A 19,349-nucleotide genomic window follows, 5' to 3' on the forward strand; every position below is an offset into this window, starting at 1 on the left:
ACTCTATTTCGGGACAGTGTTGAACCTCGGGACTCTATTTTGGGACAGTGTTGAACCTCGGGTCTCTATTTCGGGACAGTGTTGAACCTCGGGACTCTATTTCGGGACAGTGTTGAACCTCGGGACTCTATTTTGGGACAGTGTTGAACCTCGGGTCTCTATTTCGGGACAGTGTTGAACCTCGGGACTCTATTTCGGGACAGTGTTGAACCTCGGGTCTCTATTTCGGGACAGTGTTGAACCTCGGGTCTCTATTTTGGGACAGTGTTGAACCTCGGGACTCTATTTCGGGACAGTGTTGAACCTCGGGACTCTATTTCGGGACAGTGTTGAACCTCGGGTCTCTATTTTGGGACAGTGTTGAACCTCGGGTCTCTATTTTGGGACAGTGTTGAACCTCGGGACTCTATTTCGGGACAGTGTTGAACCTCGGGTCTCTATTTTGGGACAGTGTTGAGCCGCAGGCCTCTATTTCGGGACAGTATTGAGCCACAGGCCTCTACTTTGGGACAGTGTTGAGCCGCAGGCCTCTATTTTGGGACAGTGTTGAGCTTTAGGCCTCTATTTTGGGAGAGTAGTGAGCCGCAGGCCTCTATTTTGGGACAGTGTTGAGCCTTAGGCCTCTTATTTCGGGACAGTGTTGAGCTGCAGGCCTCTATTTCAGGACAGTGTTGAGCTGCAGGCCTCTATTTCAGGACAGTGTTGAGCTGCAGGCCTCTATTTCGGGACAGTGTTGAGCCTCGGGCCTCTATTTTGGGACAGTGTTAAGCCTCGGGCCTCTATTTTGGGACAGTGTTAAGCCTCGGGCCCCTATTTTGGGACAGTGTTAAGCCTCGGGCCTCTATTTCGGGACAGTGTTGAGCCTCGGGCCTCTATTTTGGGACAGGGTTGAGCCTCGGGTCTCTATTTTGGGACAGGGTTGAGCCACAGGCCTCTCTTTTGGGAGAACGTTTAGCCTCGGGCCTCTATTTTGGGACAGTTTTGAACCACAGGCCTCTATTTTCGGACATTGGTGAACGCAGGCCTTTATTTTGGGACAGTTTTGATCCTCTGGTCTCCATTTTGGGACAGTGTTGAGCCACAGGCCTCTATTTCAGGACACTGTTGAGCCGCAGGCCTCTATTTCGGGTCACTGTTGGGCTGCAGGCCTCTATTTTGGGACAGTTTTGAGCCTCAGGCCTCTATTTCGGGACAGTTTTGAGTCTCAGGCCTCTATTTTGGGACAGTTTTGAGCCTCAGGCCTCTATTTCGGGACAATGTTGGGCTGCAGGCCTCTATTTTGGGAAAGTTTTGAACCACAGGCCTCTATTTTTGGACAGTGTTGAGCGCAGGCTTTTATTTTGGGACAGTTTTGATCCTCTGGTCTCCATTTTGGGACAGTGTTGAGCCTCAGGCCTCTATTTCGGGAAGTGTTGATCCTTGGGCCTCTATTTCGGGACAGTGTTGAGCCGCAGCCTCTATTTTGGGACAGCGTTGAGCCGCAGCCTCTATTTTGGGATAGTGTTGAGCCTCGGGCCTCTATTTTTGGGCAGTGTTGATCCTCAGGCCTCTATTTTGGGACAGTGTTGAGCCTCAGGCCTCTATTTTGGGGCAGTGTTGATCCTCAGGCCTCTATTTTGAGACAGTGTTGATCCTCAGGCCTCTATTTTGGGACAGTGTTAATCCTCAGGCCTCTATTTTGGGGCAGTGTTGAGCCTCAGGCCTCTATTTTGAGGCAGTGTTGATCCTCAGGCCTCTATTTTGAGGCAGTGTTGAGCCTCAGGCCTCTATTTTGAGGCAGTGTTGATCCTCAGGCCTCTATTTTGAGGCAGTGTTGAGCCTCAGGCCTCTATTTTGGGACAGTGTTGAGCCTCAGGCCTCTATTTTGAGGCAGTGTTAATCCTCAGGCCTCTATTTTGGGGCAGTGTTGAGCCTCAGGCCTCTATTTTGAGGCAGTGTTGATCCTCAGGCCTCTATTTTGAGGCAGTGTTGATCCTCAGGCCTCTATTTTGGGGCAGTGTTGAGCCTCAGGCCTCTATTTTGGGACAGTGTTTATCCTCAGGCCTCTATTTTGGGGCAGTGTTGATCCTCAGGCCTCTATTTTGAGGCAGTGTTGATCCTCAGGCCTCTATTTTGGGGCAGTGTTGAGCCTCAGGCCTCTATTTTGGGACAGTGTTGATCCTTTTGGATGTTGAACAGGAGTCGAAAAACCAGGACATGAAGGGGAGGGAGCTTTCTTTATATTAATATAAATGACATCGCTGACTATGTGGGGGGGTAGGATCAGTAAGTTTGCCAATGACACAAAGATTGGCCGGGTGGCTAACAGTGAGGTTAAGTGTCTTGGGTTACAGGAAGATATAGACAAGATGGTCAAATGGGCTGAGAAGTGGCAGATGGAATTTAACCCTGATATGTGTGAGGTGATCACTTTGGAAGGAGTAATTTGACAAGGAAGAATACTATGAAAGGTCTGACACTGGGAAGTTCTGAAGAACAAAAGGGACCTTGGCTTGTTTGTCCACAGATCTCTGAAGGCGGAAAGGCAGGTTAATAGGGTGGTGAAAAAGGCAAATGGCCTTTATCAATCGGAGTATAGGTTACAAAAGCAGCGAGGTCATGTTGGAGTTGTATAGAATTTTGGTGAGGCCACAGCTGGAGCACTGTGTGCAGTTCTGGTCGCCACGTTATAGGAAGGACGTGAACGCACTGGAGGAGATGCAGAGGAGATTCACCAGGATGCTGCCTGGGATGGAACATTTAGGTTATGAAGAGAGGTTGGATAGGCTTGGGTTGTTTGCTCTGGAGCAGAGAAGACTGAGGGGAGACCTGATTGAGGTGTTCAAGATTATGAGGGACATGGACAGGGTGGATCGGGAGCAGCTGTTCCCCTCAGTTGAAGGGTCAGTTACTAGGGGACACAAGTTAAAACTGAGGGGTGGGAGGTTTCGGGGCGATCGGAGGATAGAATCTTTTTACCCAGAGGGTGGTGATGGTCTGGAATGCGCTGCCTGGGAGGGTGGTGGAGGCGGGATGCCTCACATCCTTTAAAAGGTACCTGGATGAGTACTTGGCACATCATAACATTCAAGGTTATCAGGCAAGTGCTGGCAAGGGGGATTAGTGGGCAGGTCAGGGCATTTCATGGGTTGGTGCCGACCTGAAGGGTTTCTTCTGCACTGTAGTATTCTGTGATTCTGTTAATTTTTATGGGATGTGGGCATTGCTGGATGGACCAGCATTTATTGCTGATCCCGAGGTGCCATTCAGGAGGTGGTGGTGAGCTGCCTTCTCGAACCACCCGGAGGTGTAGGTACACCCACTGTGCTGCTAGGGAGGCAGTTCCAGGATTTTGCCCCAGTGACAGTGAAGGAACTGCTGCTGCCTCACAGCTCCAGGGACCTGGCTTCAATTCGGGCCTCGGGTGACTGTGGAGTTTGCATGTTTTTCCTGTGTCTGTGTGGGTTTCCTCCCACAGTCCAAAGATCTTAGAATCATACAGCCCATCGACTCTGCACGGACACACTGGAAACACCTGACTTCCCACCTAATGCCATTTACCAAAGCTTGGCCCATCGCCTTGAATGTTATGGCTAAGTGCTGATCCAGGTACTTTCTAAAGGATGTGACGCAACCCGCCTCTACCACCCTCCCAGGCAGCACATTCCAGTCACCACCCTTTGGGTAAAAAGATTTTTCCTCAAATATCCCAAGCCCCCTGCCCCTCACCTTGAACCTGTGTCTCCTCCTGACTGACCCTTCAAATAAGGGGAATAGCTGCCCCTTATCCACTCTGTCCATGTCTCTCATAATCCCGTGCACCTCAATCAGGTCTTGGGTTGAAAACAACCCAAGCTTACTTAAATGCTCCATCCCAGGCAGCATCCTGGTGAACCTCCTCTGCACCCCCTCTCGTTCAATCACATCCTTCCTATAATGTGGTGACCAGAACTGCACACAGTGCTCCAGCTGTGGCCTCACCAAAATTCTTTCCAACTCCAACATGACTTCCCTGCTTTTGTAATCTATGCCTTGATTCATAAAGGCAAGTTTCCCTAAAGCCTTTTTCACCACCCTACTAACATGCCCTTCCGCCTTGAGAGGTCTGTGGATAAACACGCCAAGATTCCCTTGTTCCACAGAATGTCCTAGGCTGTGCTGGTTAGGTTGCCTGGCCTTGGAACATTGTCCCCTAGTGTCCAGAGATGTCCAGGTTAGCTGGATTAGCCACTGTAAACGCGCAGGTAATTGGGATAGGGTGGACGAGTGAGCCTTTGTTAAGTGCTCTTTTGGAGAGTTGGTGCAGATTTGATGCGTGAAATTGGCTCCTTCTGCCCTGTATATGGATTCTATATTTCTAAGGGAGGATGGTGAATGACTTGGAGTGTTGAGGTTTTCCTGTCCTTCTCAGTGTTGATGTTGTGTCGTTGACAGGTGGAAAACATGGGTCCGCGATCTCTCCCGATCCATGTAAAGGTAACAGTCCCGGTGAGAATCGGAACCCACTCACTGTGGAATGTCACAGTGTCCGAGAGACATCCGGTAAGTGTGCGGGAGTGGGATTTGCTGTCACTGCTGTCTGGGAACAGGGAGGGCAAATATATCACTATCGCTGAGTCAGAAGTAGGGGGAGATCGAGGAAGGGATTGGAGAAGAGAGAAGGGGAGGAGCGAGAGAGATTGCAGAGAGGGGGAAGGGAGAGACAAAGGAAAAAGCGGGAGACGGGGCAGAGAGATGGGGAAAGAGGGGACGAAAGGTGGGGGGAAAGAGAAGGAGAGAGGGAGGGAGGGGGGAGTGGAAAGGGTAAAGAGAGTGAGGGAGTGGAGTAGAAAGGGGGAGAGAGTGATGGAGGGGCAGAGAGACAGGTAGAGGGAGGAAAATGTTGTGGGTAGAGAGAGGGAATGAGAGGGATGGGGAGAGGGAGGGAGTGAAGGAGAAATTGGGAGTGGCAGTAAATGAGGGAGGGAGGGGAGAGGTTTAGAGGGGGAGAGAGAGAGGAAGAGGAGGAGAAAGAGTGGGAGTGATCAAGAGAGTGTGGAGAGGGGGTCAGAGTGAGGGAGAGGAGGATAAAGAGGGAGGGAAGGAGAGAGAGCGAGAAGGATTGCAGAGAGGAAGGGGGGAGAGAGTGGAGGAGAAAGTGGGCAAGAGGGGCAGAGATATGGGGAGGGAGCAGACAAAAGGAGTGACGGAGAGTGAGAGAGGGAGGGACGGATGAAGAGAGAGTGAGAGAGGGGGGAGGGAGGGGCGAAGAGAGCAAGAGAGAGAGAGAGGGGGAGAAGGGGAGGGACGGGAGGAGAAAGGGGGGGGAGAAAAGAGATGGAGGAGAGAGAGGAAGGGGAGGAGAAAAGGAGGGAGGGGTGACAGATAGAACCATAGAATCACACAGCACAGAAGAGACCATTCAGCCCATCAACTCTGCACTAACACATGAGAAACACCTGACCTCCCACCTACTTCCAAACTGGTAGCAGTGCAATGGAGGAGGATTTCTTGGAATGTATAAGGGATGGTTTTCTTGACCAATATTTCGAGGAACAAACTAGAGAGCAGGCCATCCTAGACTGGGTACTGTATAATGAGAGAGGATTAATTAGCAACCTTGTGGTCGAGATCCTTTGGGGAAGATTGACCATAATATGGTAGAATTCTTCATTAAGATGGAGAGTGATACAGTTAAGTCTGAGACATAGGATCTTGAACTTGAGGAAAGCTGACTTTGATGGTATGAGATGTGCATTGGCTAGGACAAACTGGCATAGGATGAATCATTGGCTGTGACAAGTGGTGTTCCTCAGGGATCAGTGCTGGGACCTTTGCTGTTTGTAATATATATAAATGATTTGGAAGAAAATGTAACTGGATTGATTTGTAAGTTTGCGGACGACACAAAGGTTGGTGGATTTGCGGACCGCGATGAGGACCATCAGAGGATACAGCAGGATATAGATCAGTTGGAGACTTGGGCAGAGAGATGGCAGATGGAGTTTAATCCGGACAAATGTGAGGTGATGCATTTTGGAAGGTCTAATACAGATAGGAAATATACAGTAAATGGCAGAACCCTTAAGAGTATTGATAGGCAGAGGGATCTGGGTGTACAAGTCCACAGGTCACTGAAAGTGGCAATGCAGGTGGAGAAGGTAGTTAAGAAGGCATACGGCATGCTTGCCTTCATCGGCCGGGGCATTGAGTTTAAAAATTGGCAAGTCATGTTGCAGCTTTATAGAACCTTAATTAGGCTGCACTTGGAATATAGTGTTCAATTCTGGTCGCACACTACCAGAAGGATGTGGAGGCTTTGGAGAGGGTACAGAAAAGATTTACCAGGATGTTGCCTGGTATGGAGGGCATTAGCTATGAGGAGAGGTTGGAGAAACTTGCTTTGTTCTCACTGGAGTGACGGAGGTTGAGGGGAGATCTGATAGAAGTCTACAAGATTATGAGAGGCATGGACAGAGTGGGTAGTCAGAAGCTTTTTCCCAGGGTGGAAGAGTCAATTACTAGGGGGCACAGGTTTAAGGTGCGAAGTGCAAGGTTTAAAGGAGATGTACGAAGCAGATTTTTTACACAGAGAGTAGTGGGTGCCTGAAACTTGTTGCTGGGGGAGGTAGTGGAAGCGGATACGGTAGTGACTTTTAAGGGGCGTCTTGACAAGTACATGAATGAAATGGGAATAGAGGGATATGGTCCCCGGAAATGGTCGGGGGTTTTAGTTAAGTCGGGCAGCATGGTCGGTGCAGGCTTGGAGGGCCAAAGGGCCTGTTCCTGTGCTGTAATTTTCTTTGTTTTTTGATACTTCAGGAGTTGATAGTGGATCGACAATGGCAAACATTTAAAGAATACATGGATGAATTTCAACAACTGTCCATCCCTGTCTGGCGTAAGACTAAAATGGGAAGGTGGCTCATCCATGGCTAACAAGGGAAATCAGGGATGGTGTTAAAGCCAAAGAGGAGGCAGATAAATTAGCCCAAAAAAGCAGCAAACCTGAGGACTGGGAGAAATTTAAAATCCAGCAGAGCAGGACAAAGGCTTTAATTCAGAAGGGGAAAATAGAATACGAGAGTGGGCTTGCAGAAAACATCAAAACTGAGTGCAAAAGCTTCTATAGGTATGTGAAGAGAGAAAGACTGGTGAAGACAAATGGAGGTCATAGAATCATTGAGGTTTACAGCATGGAAACAGGCCCTTCAGCCCAACTTGTCCATGCCGCCCTTTTTTTTTTAAAACCCCTAAGCTGGTCCCAATTGCCCGCATTTGGCCCATGTCCCTCTGGACCCATCTTACCCATGTAACTGTCTAAATGCTTTTTAAAAGACAAAATTGTACCCGCCTCTACTACTACCTCTGGCAACTTGTTCCAGACACTCACCGCCATCTGTGTGAAAAAATTGCCCCTCTGGACACTTTTGTATCTCTCCCCTCTCACCTTAAACCTATGCCCTCTAGTTTTAGATTCCTCTACCTTTGGGAAAAGATATTGACTACCTTGCTGATCTATGCCCCTCATTATTTTATCAATCTCTATAAGATCACCTCTCAGCTTCTATGCTCCAGAGAAAAAAGTCCCAGTCCATCCAGCCTCTCCTTATAACTCAAACCATCACATCCCAGTAGCATCCTAGTAAATCTCTTCTGCACTTTTTCTAGTTTAATAATATCCTTTCTATAATAGGGTGACCAGAACTGTACACAGTATTCCAAGTGTGGCCTTACCAATGTCTTGTACAACTTCAGCAAGACATCCCAACTCCTGTATTCAATATTCTGACCAATGAAACCAAGCATACCGAATGTCTTCTTCACCACTCTGTCCACCTGTGACTCCACTTTCAAGGAGCTATGAACCTGTACCCCTCGATCTCTTTGTTCTGTAACTCTCCCCAACGCCCTACCATTAACTGAGTAAGTCCTGCCCTGGTTCGATCTACCAAACTGCATCACCTCACATTTATCTAAATTAAACTCTACCTGCCATTCATCAGCCCACTGGCCCAACTGATCAAGATCCCGTTGCAATCTGAGATAATCTTCTTCACTGTCCACTTATGCCACCAATCTTGGTGTCATCTGCAAACTTACTAACCATGCCTCCTATATTCTCATCCAAATCATTAATATAAATGACAAATAAGAGTGGACCCAGCACTGATCCCTGAGGCACACCGCTGGTCACAGGTCTCCAGTTTGAAAACCAACCCTCGACAAACACCCTCTGGCTTCTGTCATCAAATCAATTTTGTATCTATTTACCTACCTCACCCTGGATCCCGTGAGATTTAAGCTTATGCAACAACCTTGGGTCTTTTTCTAAATGGAGGTCGGTCACCAGTGGTGTGCCCCAGGGATCTGTTCTGGGACCCTTGTTGTTTGTCATTTTCATAAATGACCTGGATGAGGAAGTGGAGGGATGGGTTGGTAAGTTTGCCGACGACACGAAGGTTGGTGGGGTTGTGGATAGCCTGGAGGGATGTCAGAAGTTAGAGGGACATAGATAGGATGCAAGACTGGGCGGAGAAGTGGCAGATGGACTTCAACCCAGATAAATGCGTAGTGGTCCATTTTGGCAGGTCAAATGGGATGAAGGAGTACAATATAAAGGGAAAGACTCTTAGTACTGTAGAGGATCAGAATGACCTTGGGGTCCGGGTCCATAGGACTCTAAAATCGGCCCTGCAGGTGGAGGAGGTGGCTAAGAAGGTGTATGGTGTGCTGGCCTTTATCAACCGAGGGATTGAGTTTAGGAGTCCGGGGATAATGATGCAGCTATATAAGACCCTCGTCAGACCCCACTTGGAGTACTGTGCTCAGTTCTGGTCGCCTCATTACAGGAAGGATGTGGAAAAGATTGAAAGGTGCAGAGGCGATTTACAAGGATGTTGCCTGGATTGAGTGGCATGCCTTATGAGGATAGGCTGAGGGAGCTCGGTCTTTTCTCCTTGGGGAGACGTAGGATGAGAGGAGACCTAATAGAGGTATATAAGAAGTTGAGAGGCATAGATCGGGTGGACTCTCAGAGGCTTTTTCCCAGGGTGGAAATGGCTACTACGAGAGGACACAGGTTTAAGGTGCTGGGGGTTAGGTACAGGGGAAATGTTAGGGGGAAGTTTTTCACACAGAGGGTGGTGGGCGAGTGGAATCAGCTCCCGTCAGTGGTGGTGGAGGCAAACTCAATCGGGTCTTTTAAGAGACTCCTGGATGAGTACATGGGACTTAATAGGATGGAGGGTTATAGGTAGGCCGAAAAGGTAGAGATATGTTCGGCACAACTTGTGGGGCCGAAGGGCCTGTTTTGTGCTGTAGTTTTCTATGTTTCTATTAACCTACCATGCGGTACCTTCCCAAAGGCCTTGCTAAAGTCCATGTAGACAACATCAACTGCACTGCCCTCATCTACCTTCTTGGTTACCCCTTCAAAAAACTGAAATTTGTGAGACATGATTTTCCACTCACAAAGCCATGCTGACTGTTCCTAATCAGTCCTTGCGTCTCTAAATGCCTGAAAAATCCTGTCTCTCAAAATACCTTCCAACAACCTACGCACCACAGATGTGAGGCTCACCAGCCTGTCGTTCCCAGGCTTTTCCCTGCAGCCGTTTTTAAACAAATTCCAACAATTACAATTAGAATCAGGTGAATTCATAATGAGCAACAAAGAGATGGCAGACCAGCTGAACAAATACTTTGGATCTGTCTTCACTTAGGAGGACACAAATAATCTTCCAGAAATGGGGATAGAGGGTCTGGCATGAAGGAGGAACTGAAGGAAATCATTATTATTCCAGAAATTGTATAGGGGAAATTGCTGGGATCAAAACCCGCGAAGTTCCCAGGGCCTGATGCTCTGTATCGCAGAGTACTCAGTGAAGTGTCCTTAGAAATAGTGGATGCATTGGAGATCATTTTCCAGCATTCTAGAGACTCTGGAAGAGTTCCAGTGGATTGGAAACGAGCTAATGGAACCCCACTTTTTCAAAAAAGAAGGGAGAGAGAAAAACAAGGAATTATAGACCGGTTAGCCTGACATCGGTGGTGGGGAAAATGCTGGAGTCAATTATTAAGGATGTAATAACTGAGCATTTGGAAAGCGGTGACAGGATCGGTCCAAGTCAGCATGGATTCACTAAAGGGAAATCGTGCTTGAAAAATGTTCTGGATTTTTTTGAGGATGTGACCAGTCGAGTGGACAAGGGTGAACCAGTGGATGTTCTGCTTCTGGATTTTCAAAAGGCTTTTGACAAGCTCCACGCAAACGATTAGTGAGCAAAATTAAAGCTCATAGTATTGGTGGTAATATATTGATATGGATAGAGAACTAGTTGGCAGACAGAAGGCAGAGAGTGGGAATAAACAGGTCCTTTTCAGAGTGGCAGGCAGTGACTAGTGGGGTACCGCAGGGTTCAGTGCTGGGACCCCAGCTCGTCACAATATACATTAATGATTTGGACAAAGGAATTGAATTCAACATCTCCAAATTTGCAGATGACACGAAGCTGGGTCCCAGTGTGTGCTGTGAGGAGGATGCTAAGAGGCTGCAGGGTGACCTGGACAGGCTGGCTGAGTGGGGCAAATACTTGGCAAATGCAAGATAATGTGGATAAATGTGAGGCTTTCACTTTGGTGGCAAAAACAGGAAGGAAGATTATGATCTGAATGGTGTCAGTTTAGGAAAAGGTGGAGTGCAACATGACCTGGGTGTCAAGGTGGAACAGCCGCTGAAGGTTGGCGTGCAGGTGGTGAGGTAAGCTAATGTCATGCTGGCCTTCATAGCAAGAGGATTTGAGTAAAGGAGTAAAGATGTCTTGGTGCAGTTCTGCAGCAAGTGTAAACCGCAGTTATACAGAACTGTGCACAGTTCTGGTCACCCTATTATAGAAAGGATATTATTAAACTAGAAAGAGTGCAGAAAACATTTCCTAGGATGCTACTGGGACTTGATGGTTTGAATTATAAGGAAAGGCTGAATAGGCTGGAGCGTAAGAGATTGAGGGGTGATCTTATAGAGGTCTATAAAATAATGAGAGGCCCAGATCAGCTAGATAGTCAATATCTTTTCCCAAAGGTCGGGGAGTCTCAAACTAGAGGGCATAGGTTTAAGGTGAGAGGGAAGAGATACAAAAGGGTCCAGAGGGGCAATTTTTTCACACAGTGGGTGGAGAGTGTCTGGGACAAGCTGTCCGAGGGAGTAGTAGAGGCGGGTACAATTTTGTCTTTTAAAAAGTGTTTAGAAAGTTACATGAGTAAGATGGTTGGAGAGGGATATGGGCCAAACACAGGCAATTGGGACTGGCCTAGTCATTAAAAAAAAGGGTGGCATGGAGAAGTTGGCTGAAGGGCCTGTTTCCATGCTGTAAACCCCTATTACTCTGTAAAGGGCCTTGGTGGGGCCATGCCTTGAGTATTGTGTGCAGTTTTATCATAGAATCATAGAATTCCTACAATGCAGAAGGAGGCCATTCAGCCCATCGAGTCTGCACCGACAACAATCCCACCTGGGTCCTATCCCCACAAACCCTGGATTTATCCTGCTAATCCCCCTGATTAGGTGGCCAATTCACCGAACCCTCACATCTTTGGACTGTGAGGGGAAACCGGAGCACCTGGAGGAAACCCTTGGGAGGTTACAGGCAGAGAGTCCTGGCATTGGGAGGTGACAGGCAGTGGGTCCTGGCATTGGGAGGTTACAGGCAGTGAGCCCTGGCATTGGGAGGTTACAGGCAGTGGGTCCTGGCATTGGGAGGTTACAGGCAGTGAGCCCTGGCATTGGGAGGTTACAGGCAGTGAGTCCTGGCATTGGGAGGTTACAGGCAGTGGGTCCTGGCATTGGGAGGTTACAGGCAGTGGGTCCTGGCATTGGGAGGTTACAGGCAGTGGGTCCTGGCATTGGGAGGTTACAGGCAGTGGGTCCTGGCATTGGGAGGTTACAGGCAGTGAGTCCTGGCATTGGGAGGTTACAGGCAGTGGGTCCTGGCATTGGGAGGTTACAGGCAGTGGGTCCTGGCATTGGGAGGTTACAAGCAGTGAGTCCTGGCATTGGGAGGTTACAGGCAGTGAGTCCTGGCATTGGGAGGTTACAGGCAGTGAGTCCTGGCATTGGGAGGTTACAGGCAGTGAGTCCTGGCATTGGGAGGTTACAGGCAGTGAGTCCTGGCATTGGGAGGTTACAGGCAGTGAGTCCTGGCATTGGGAGGTTACAGGCAGTGAGTCCTGGCATTGGGAGGTGACAGGCAGTGAGTCCTGGCATTGGGAGGTTACAGGCAGTGAGTCCTGGCATTGGGAGGTTACAGGCAGTGAGTCCTGGCATTGGGAGGTTACAGGCAGTGAGTCCTGGCATTGGGAGGTGACAGGCAGTGAGTCCTGGCATTGGGAGGTTACAGGCAGTGAGTCCTGGCATTGGGAGGTTACAGGCAGTGAGTCCTGGCATTGGGAGGTTACAGGCAGTGGGTCCTGGCATTGGGAGGTTACAGGCAGAGAGTCCTGGCATTGGGAGGTGACAGGCAGTGAGTCCTGGCATTGGGAGGTTACAGGCAGTGGGTCCTGGCATTGGGAGGTTACAGGCAGTGAGCCCTGGCATTGGGAGGTTACAGGCAGTGGGTCCTGGCATTGGGAGGTTACAGGCAGTGGGTCCTGGCATTGGGAGGTGACAGGCAGTGAGTCCTGGCATTGGGAGGTTACAGGCAGTGGGTCCTGGCATTGGGAGGTGACAGGCAGTGAGTCCTGGCATTGGGAGGTTACAGGCAGTGAGTCCTGGCATTGGGAGGTGACAGGCAGAGAGTCCTGGCATTGGGAGGTGACAGGCAGTGGGTCCTGGCATTGGGAGGTGACAGGCAGAGAGTCCTGGCATTGGGAGGTTACAGGCAGTGAGTCCTGGCATTGGGAGGTTACAGGCAGTGAGTCCTGGGATTGGGAGGTTACAGGCAGTGAGTCCTGGCATTGGGAGGTGACAGGCAGAGAGTCCTGGCATTGGGAGGTTACAGGCAGTGAGTCCTGGCATTGGGAGGTTACAGGCAGTGAGTCCTGGCATTGGGAGGTTACAGGCAGTGGGTCCTGGCATTGGGAGGTTACAGGCAGTGGGTCCTGGCATTGGGAGGTTACAGGCAGTGAGTCCTGGCATTGGGAGGTTACAGGCAGTGGGTCCTGGCATTGGGAGGTGACAGGCAGTGTCTTGCTGTCACCATGCCTGGAGGGTGCAGGGTATAACGATCTTGCTATTTTGTGACCTTCTCTCCCTTTTCCCTTTATTTACCAGGGAAACCATTCAGTCTGCCATCCTCCTGCCCACAGACTGGCAGTGGTTCAGTCGGAGACCCTGAAGCTGCCACAAGACTACGTCAGATTGGTAATAATCACGGAAACATGGAAACTGGAGTTGGAGATTGTAGAAACATACAATCGGACCGTACTGGAGGGAGGCTATTCTGCAATTGGTGCTGGCTCCTTACTCGAGTTTCCCAATTAATGCCCATCTCTCCTCCGATCTTCCCCCTCTCCCAGTGATTATTTTCCTTTTCAATTATCTCTCCAATTCCCCCTTTTGAGAGTTCCTATTGAACCTGCTGCTATCTCGCTCTCAGGCAGCATCTGCCTGATCGAGAAATTGATGGGTGAAAAAAACCATTCTGCTCATCTTTTACTCATCCTCTTTATCCTGTGTCCCCTCTGGTTACCACCCTCCTGACACTGGAAACACTTTCTCCTTCTTTACACAATCCAAACCCTTCCTGATTTTGAATGCCTTGGTTAAATCACTTCCTTCACCTTCTCTACTCTGAGGGGAACAATCCCAGCTTCTCCCAGTCTCTTCACATAAACTGAACTCCCTCATTCCTGGGAACATTCTTATCAATCCCCCTCTGCACCCTCTCTGAGGCCGTGAGATCCTTCCGAAAGTGTGGGGGCCAGAATTGGACCCAGTCCTCCCGCTTGGGTGTAACCAGGATTTTGGAACAAGTTCTGAACCACTTCCTGACTTTTCCATTCAATTTTTCGGTGACAATATCAAAGGGTTGAATTTGCTTCTTTAACAAGCTCCTCTGGCCCCTCCTGTCCTCTTGGATAGTTTACTGATATGCCCATCTCTCTCTGTTTCCCTGCTCCCCATCTCAAATTATACCAGTTAGTTTCTATTACCAACTTATTCCTTTCCCCAATTTGGATCGCTTTGTCCTCTGTGTGTCAAATTTCAGCCATCATATCCATCCTCTCTGTCTGAATTCTAGTCCTGTCCAACTCATTGTTGCATTTCTCAGATTTGTAACATTGGCAAATACTGCTTGTCCTAAACAGTTAGAATCATAGAATCCCTACAGTGCAAAAGGTCCATTGAGTCTGCACCAACTTTCCTACAGAGCATTATACCCTGGCCCTATTCCAATAACTCCACATATTTACCCCACTAATCCCCCTAAGCTATGCATCTTGGGACACTTGGGGCCAATTTATCATGGCCAATCAACCAAACCTGCACATCTTTGGACTGTGGGAGGAAACCAGAGTACTGATAAATGTGAGGTGATTCATTTTGGTAGGACTAATTTAAATGTGGATTACAGGGTCAAAGGTAGGGTTCTGAAGACTGTGGAGGAACAGAGAGATCTTGGGGTCCATATCCACAGATCTCTAAAGGTTGCCACTCAAGTGGATAGAGCTGTGAAGAAGGCCTATAGTGTGTTAGCTTTTATTAACAGGGGGTTGGAGTTTAAGAGCCGTGGGGTTATGCTGCAACTGTACAGGACCTTGGTGAGACCACATTTGGAATATTGTGTGCAGTTCTGGTCACCTCACTATAAGAAGGATGTGGAAGCGCTGGAAAGAGTGCAGAGGAGATTTACCAGGATGCTGCCTGGTTTGGAGGGTAGGTCTTATGAGAAAAGGTTGAGGGAGCTAGGGCTGTTCTCTCTGGAGCGGAGGATGCTGAGGGGAGACTTAATAGAGGTTTATAAAACGATGAAGGGGATAGATAGAGTGAACGTTGAAAGACTATTTCCTCGGGTGGATGGAGCTATTACAAGGGGGCATAACTATAGGGTACGTGGTGGGAGATATAGGAAGGATATCAGAGGTAGGTTCTTTACGCAGAGAGTGGTTGGGGTGTGGAATGGACTGCCTGCAGTGATAGTGGAGTCAGACACTTTAGGAATATTTAAGCGGTTATTGGATAGGCACATGGAGCACACCAGGATGATAGGGAGTGGGATAGCGTGATCTTGGTTTCAGATAAAGCTCGGCACAACATTGTGGGCCGAAGGGCCTGTTCTGTGCTGTACTGTTCTATGTTCTACTTGGAGGAAAACCACGCAGGCACAGGGAGTTTGTGCAAACTCCTCACAGACAGTGACCCGAGGCCGGAATTGAACCCAGATCCCTGGCACTGTGAGGCAGCAGTGCTAACCACTGTGCCACCCATGTGGGATTTTGTCAAGCAGCTTGGAGCATTGCTCATATCGTTCCTGTCTCAGCTGTTGCGGGCAGACGAGCCCCATTACCACAAGAAACAATCAGTTTTATACCCGAGAGCAACACTCTTACCTTCTGTGCCCAAACCAGCTGAATAAAGGCTCTGTCCTTATTCGGTGGCTGGGGGTGGTGGGATGTCAGATTCAAGCTGGAGTGTAACATAATGAGCTCCTGCAGACCAACTAATCACAGCCTTTGCCCACTACGGCATGATAAAACTCAGCAAAACAGTTTGGAGACATTTTTTAGCAGTTAGAGTCATTGAATCATAGAGGTTTACAGCACGGAAACAGGCCCTTCGGCCCAAATTCTCCATGCCGCCCGTTTTTTCAACCATTAAACTAGTCCCAATTGCCCGCGTTTGGCCCATATCCCTCTATACCCATCTTACCCATGTAACTGTCTGAACGCTTTTTTTTTGTCATGGGTGACTTTAACTTTCCAAACATTGATTGGAACATTAATAAGTTGAATAGTTCGGATGGGGCAGTGTTTGTGCAGTGTGTGCAGGAGGGTTTCCTGACACAATATGTGGATAAGCCGACAAGAGGTGGGGCCACATTGGACTTGGTACTGGGTAATGAACCGGGCCAAGTGTTAGATTTGGTTGTCAGAGAGCACTTTGGAGATAGTGACCACAATTCGGTGTCTTTCATTATTGCAATGGAGAGGGATAGGGCCTTACGGCAAGGGAAGGTTTATAATTGGGGGAGGGGTAATTATGATGCGATTAGGCAAGAATTAGGGAGCATAAGGTGGGAACAGAAACTGTCAGGGAAAGACACAAATGAAAAGTGGAGCTTGTTCAAAGAACAAATACTGCGTGTCCTTGACAGGTATGTCCCTGTCAGGCAGGGAGGAAATGGCCGAGTGAGGGAACCATGGTTCACGAAAGAGGTTGAATGTCTTGTCAAGAGGAAAAAGGAAGCGTATGTAAGGATGAGAAAACAAGGTTCAGTTGGGTTGCTTGAGGGTTACAAGGTAGCAAGGAATGAGTGAAAAAAAGGGCTTAGGAGAGCTAGGAGGGGGCATGAGAAGTCCTTGGCGGGTCGGATCAAGGAAAACCCCAAGGCTTTTTACGCATATGTGAGAAATAAAAGAATGACCAGGGTGAGGTTAGGGCCGGTCAAGGACAGTAGTGGGAACTTGTGCATGGAGTCAGAAGAGATAGGAGAGGCGATTAATGAATACTTTTCTTCAGTGTTCACCAAGGAGAGGGGCCATGTTTTTGAGGATGAGAGTGGGATACAGGCTGATAGGCTGGAGGAGGTAGATATTCTGAGGGAAGGTGTCTTAGCAATTTTGAAAAACCTGAGGGTCGACAAGTCCCCTGGGCCAGATGGGATAAGAACAACAAAGAACAATACAGCACAGGAACAGGCCCTTCGGCCCTCCAAGCCCGCGCCGCTCCCTGGTCCAAACTAGACCATTCTTTTGTATCCCTCCATTCCCACTCCGTTCATGTGGCTATCTAGATAAGTCTTAAATGTTCCCAGTGTGTCCGCCTCCACCACCTTGCCCGGCAGCGCATTCCAGGCCCCCACCACCCTCTGTAAAATACGTCCTTCTGATATGCGTGTTAAACCTCCCCCCCCCTCACCTTGAACCTATGGCCCCTCATGAACGTCACCACCGACCTGGGAAAAAGCTGCCCACCGTTCACCCTATCTATGCCTTTCATAATTTTATACTCCTCTATTAGGTCACCCCTCATCCTCCGTCTTTCCAGGGAGAACAACCCCAGTTTACCCAATCTCTCCTCATAACTAAACCCTTCCATACCAGGCAACATCCTGGTAAACCTCCTCTGCACTCTCTCTAAAGCCTCCACGTCCTTCTGGTAGTGTGGCAACCAGAACTGGGCGCAGTATTCCAAATGCGGCCGAACCAGCGTTCTATACAATCGCAACATCAGACCCCAACTTTTATACTCTATGCCCCATCCTATAAAGGCAAGCATGCCATATGCCTTCTTCACCACCTTCTCCACCTGTGACGTCACCTTCAAGGATCTGTGGACTTGCACACCCAGGCCCTTTTGCGTATCTACACCCTTTATGGTTCTGCCATGTATCGTATAGCTCCCCTCTATGTTAGTTCTACCAAAATGCATCACTTCGCATTTATCTGGATTGAACTCCATCTGCCATATCTTTGCCCAAATTTCCCGTCTATCGATATCCTTCTGTAGCCTCTGACAATGTTCCTCACTATCTGCAAGTCCAGCCATTTTCGTGTCGTCCGCAAACTTACTGATCACCCCAGTTACACCTTCTTCCAGAGCATTTATATATCCTAGGATTCTTTGGGAGGCAAGGGATGAGATTGCAGAGCCTTTGGCTTTGATCTTTGGGTCCTCACTGTCCAAGGGGATAGTGTCAGAGGACTGGAGAGTGGCGAATGTTGTTCCTCTGTTGAAGAAAGGAAATAGAAATGACCCTGGTAATTATAGGCTGGTTAGTCTTACTTTGGTGGTCGGTAAGTTAATGGAAAAGGTCCTGAGGGATAGGATTTATGACCATTTGGAAAGATGCAGCTTAATCCGCGATAGTCAGCACGGATTTGTGAAGGGTAAGTCTTGCCTCACAAATTTGATTGAATTCTTTGAGGAGGTAACTAAGTATGTAGATGAAGGTAGAGCAGTTGATGTCGTATACATGGATTTTAGGAAGGTGTTTGATAAGGTTCCCCATGGTAGGCTCCTGAAGAAAGTAAGGAGGTGCGAGATAGAGGGAAATTTGGCCGATTGGATAAGTAACTGGCCATCTCAAAGACGACAGAGGGTAGAACCATAGAACCATAGAAAATTACAGCTCAGAAACAGGCCTTTTGGCCCTTCTTGTCTGTGCCGAACCATTTTATGCCGAGTCCCACTGACCTGCACTTGGACCATATCCCTCCACACCCCTCTCATCCATGAACCTGTCCAAGTTTTTCTTAAATATTAAAAGTGACCCCGCATTTACCACTTTATCCGGAAGCTCATTCCACACTCCCACCACTCTCTGCGTGAAGAAGCCCCCCCTAATATTCCCTTTAAACTTTTCTCCTTTCACCCTTAACCCATGCCCTCTGGTTTTTTTCTCCCCTAGCCTCAGCGGAAAAAGCCTGCTTGCATTCACTCTATCTATACCCATCAAAATCTTATACACCTCTATCAAATCTCCCCTCAATCTTCTACGCTCCAGGGAATAAAGTCCCAACCTATTCAATCTCTCTCTGTAACTCAGCTTCTCAAGTCCTGGCAACATCCTTGTGAACCTTCTCTGCACTCTTTCAATCTTATTTACATCCTTCCTGTAACTAGGTGACCAAAACTGTACACAATACTCCAAATTCGGCCTCACCAATGCCTTATATAACCTTACCATAACACTCCAACTTTTATACTCGATACTCCGATTTATAAAGGCCAATGTACCAAAGGCACTCTTTACGACCCTATCCACCTGTGACGTCACTTTTAGGGAACTCTGTACCTGTATTCCCAGATCCCTCTGTTCAACTGCACTCTTCAGAGTCCTACCATTTACCCTGTACATTCTTCTTTGGTTTGTCCTTCCAAAGTGCAATATCTCACACTTGTCTGCGTTAAATTCCATTTGCCATTTTTCAGCCCATTTTTCTAGTTGGTCCAAATCCCTCTGCAAGCTTTGAAAACCTTCCTCACTGTCCACTACACCTCCAATCTTTGTATCATCAGCAAACTTGCTGATCCAATTTACCACATTATCATCCAGATCATTGATATAGATGACAAACAACAATGGACCCAACACCGATCCCTGCGGCACACCACTAGTCACAGACCTCCACTCAGAGAAGCAATCCTCCACAACCACTCTCTGGCTTCTTCCATTGAGCCAGTGTCTTATCCAATTTACTACCTCCCCATGTATACCCAGCGACTGAAC

General features: G+C 48.4%; 1 protein-coding gene across 4 annotated transcripts in view; it reads left to right on the top strand.

Moving 5' to 3' along the window:
- The window catches only part of LOC144485644 (integrin alpha-M-like), a 462,789-nt gene that overhangs the window by 419,927 nt on the left and 23,513 nt on the right, over positions 1-19,349 (top strand). For all 4 annotated transcript variants that reach the window (XM_078203742.1, XM_078203744.1, XM_078203743.1 and 1 more), the window contains 2 exons: positions 4,414-4,521; positions 13,229-13,318. In XM_078203742.1, coding sequence (XP_078059868.1) covers positions 4,414-4,521; positions 13,229-13,318 — 198 coding nt within the window. The remainder of the gene's footprint in view (positions 1-4,413; positions 4,522-13,228; positions 13,319-19,349) is intronic.

This window comes from Mustelus asterias, unplaced genomic scaffold, assembly GCF_964213995.1.
Source record: "Mustelus asterias unplaced genomic scaffold, sMusAst1.hap1.1 HAP1_SCAFFOLD_207, whole genome shotgun sequence".
NCBI lineage: Eukaryota > Metazoa > Chordata > Chondrichthyes > Carcharhiniformes > Triakidae > Mustelus > Mustelus asterias.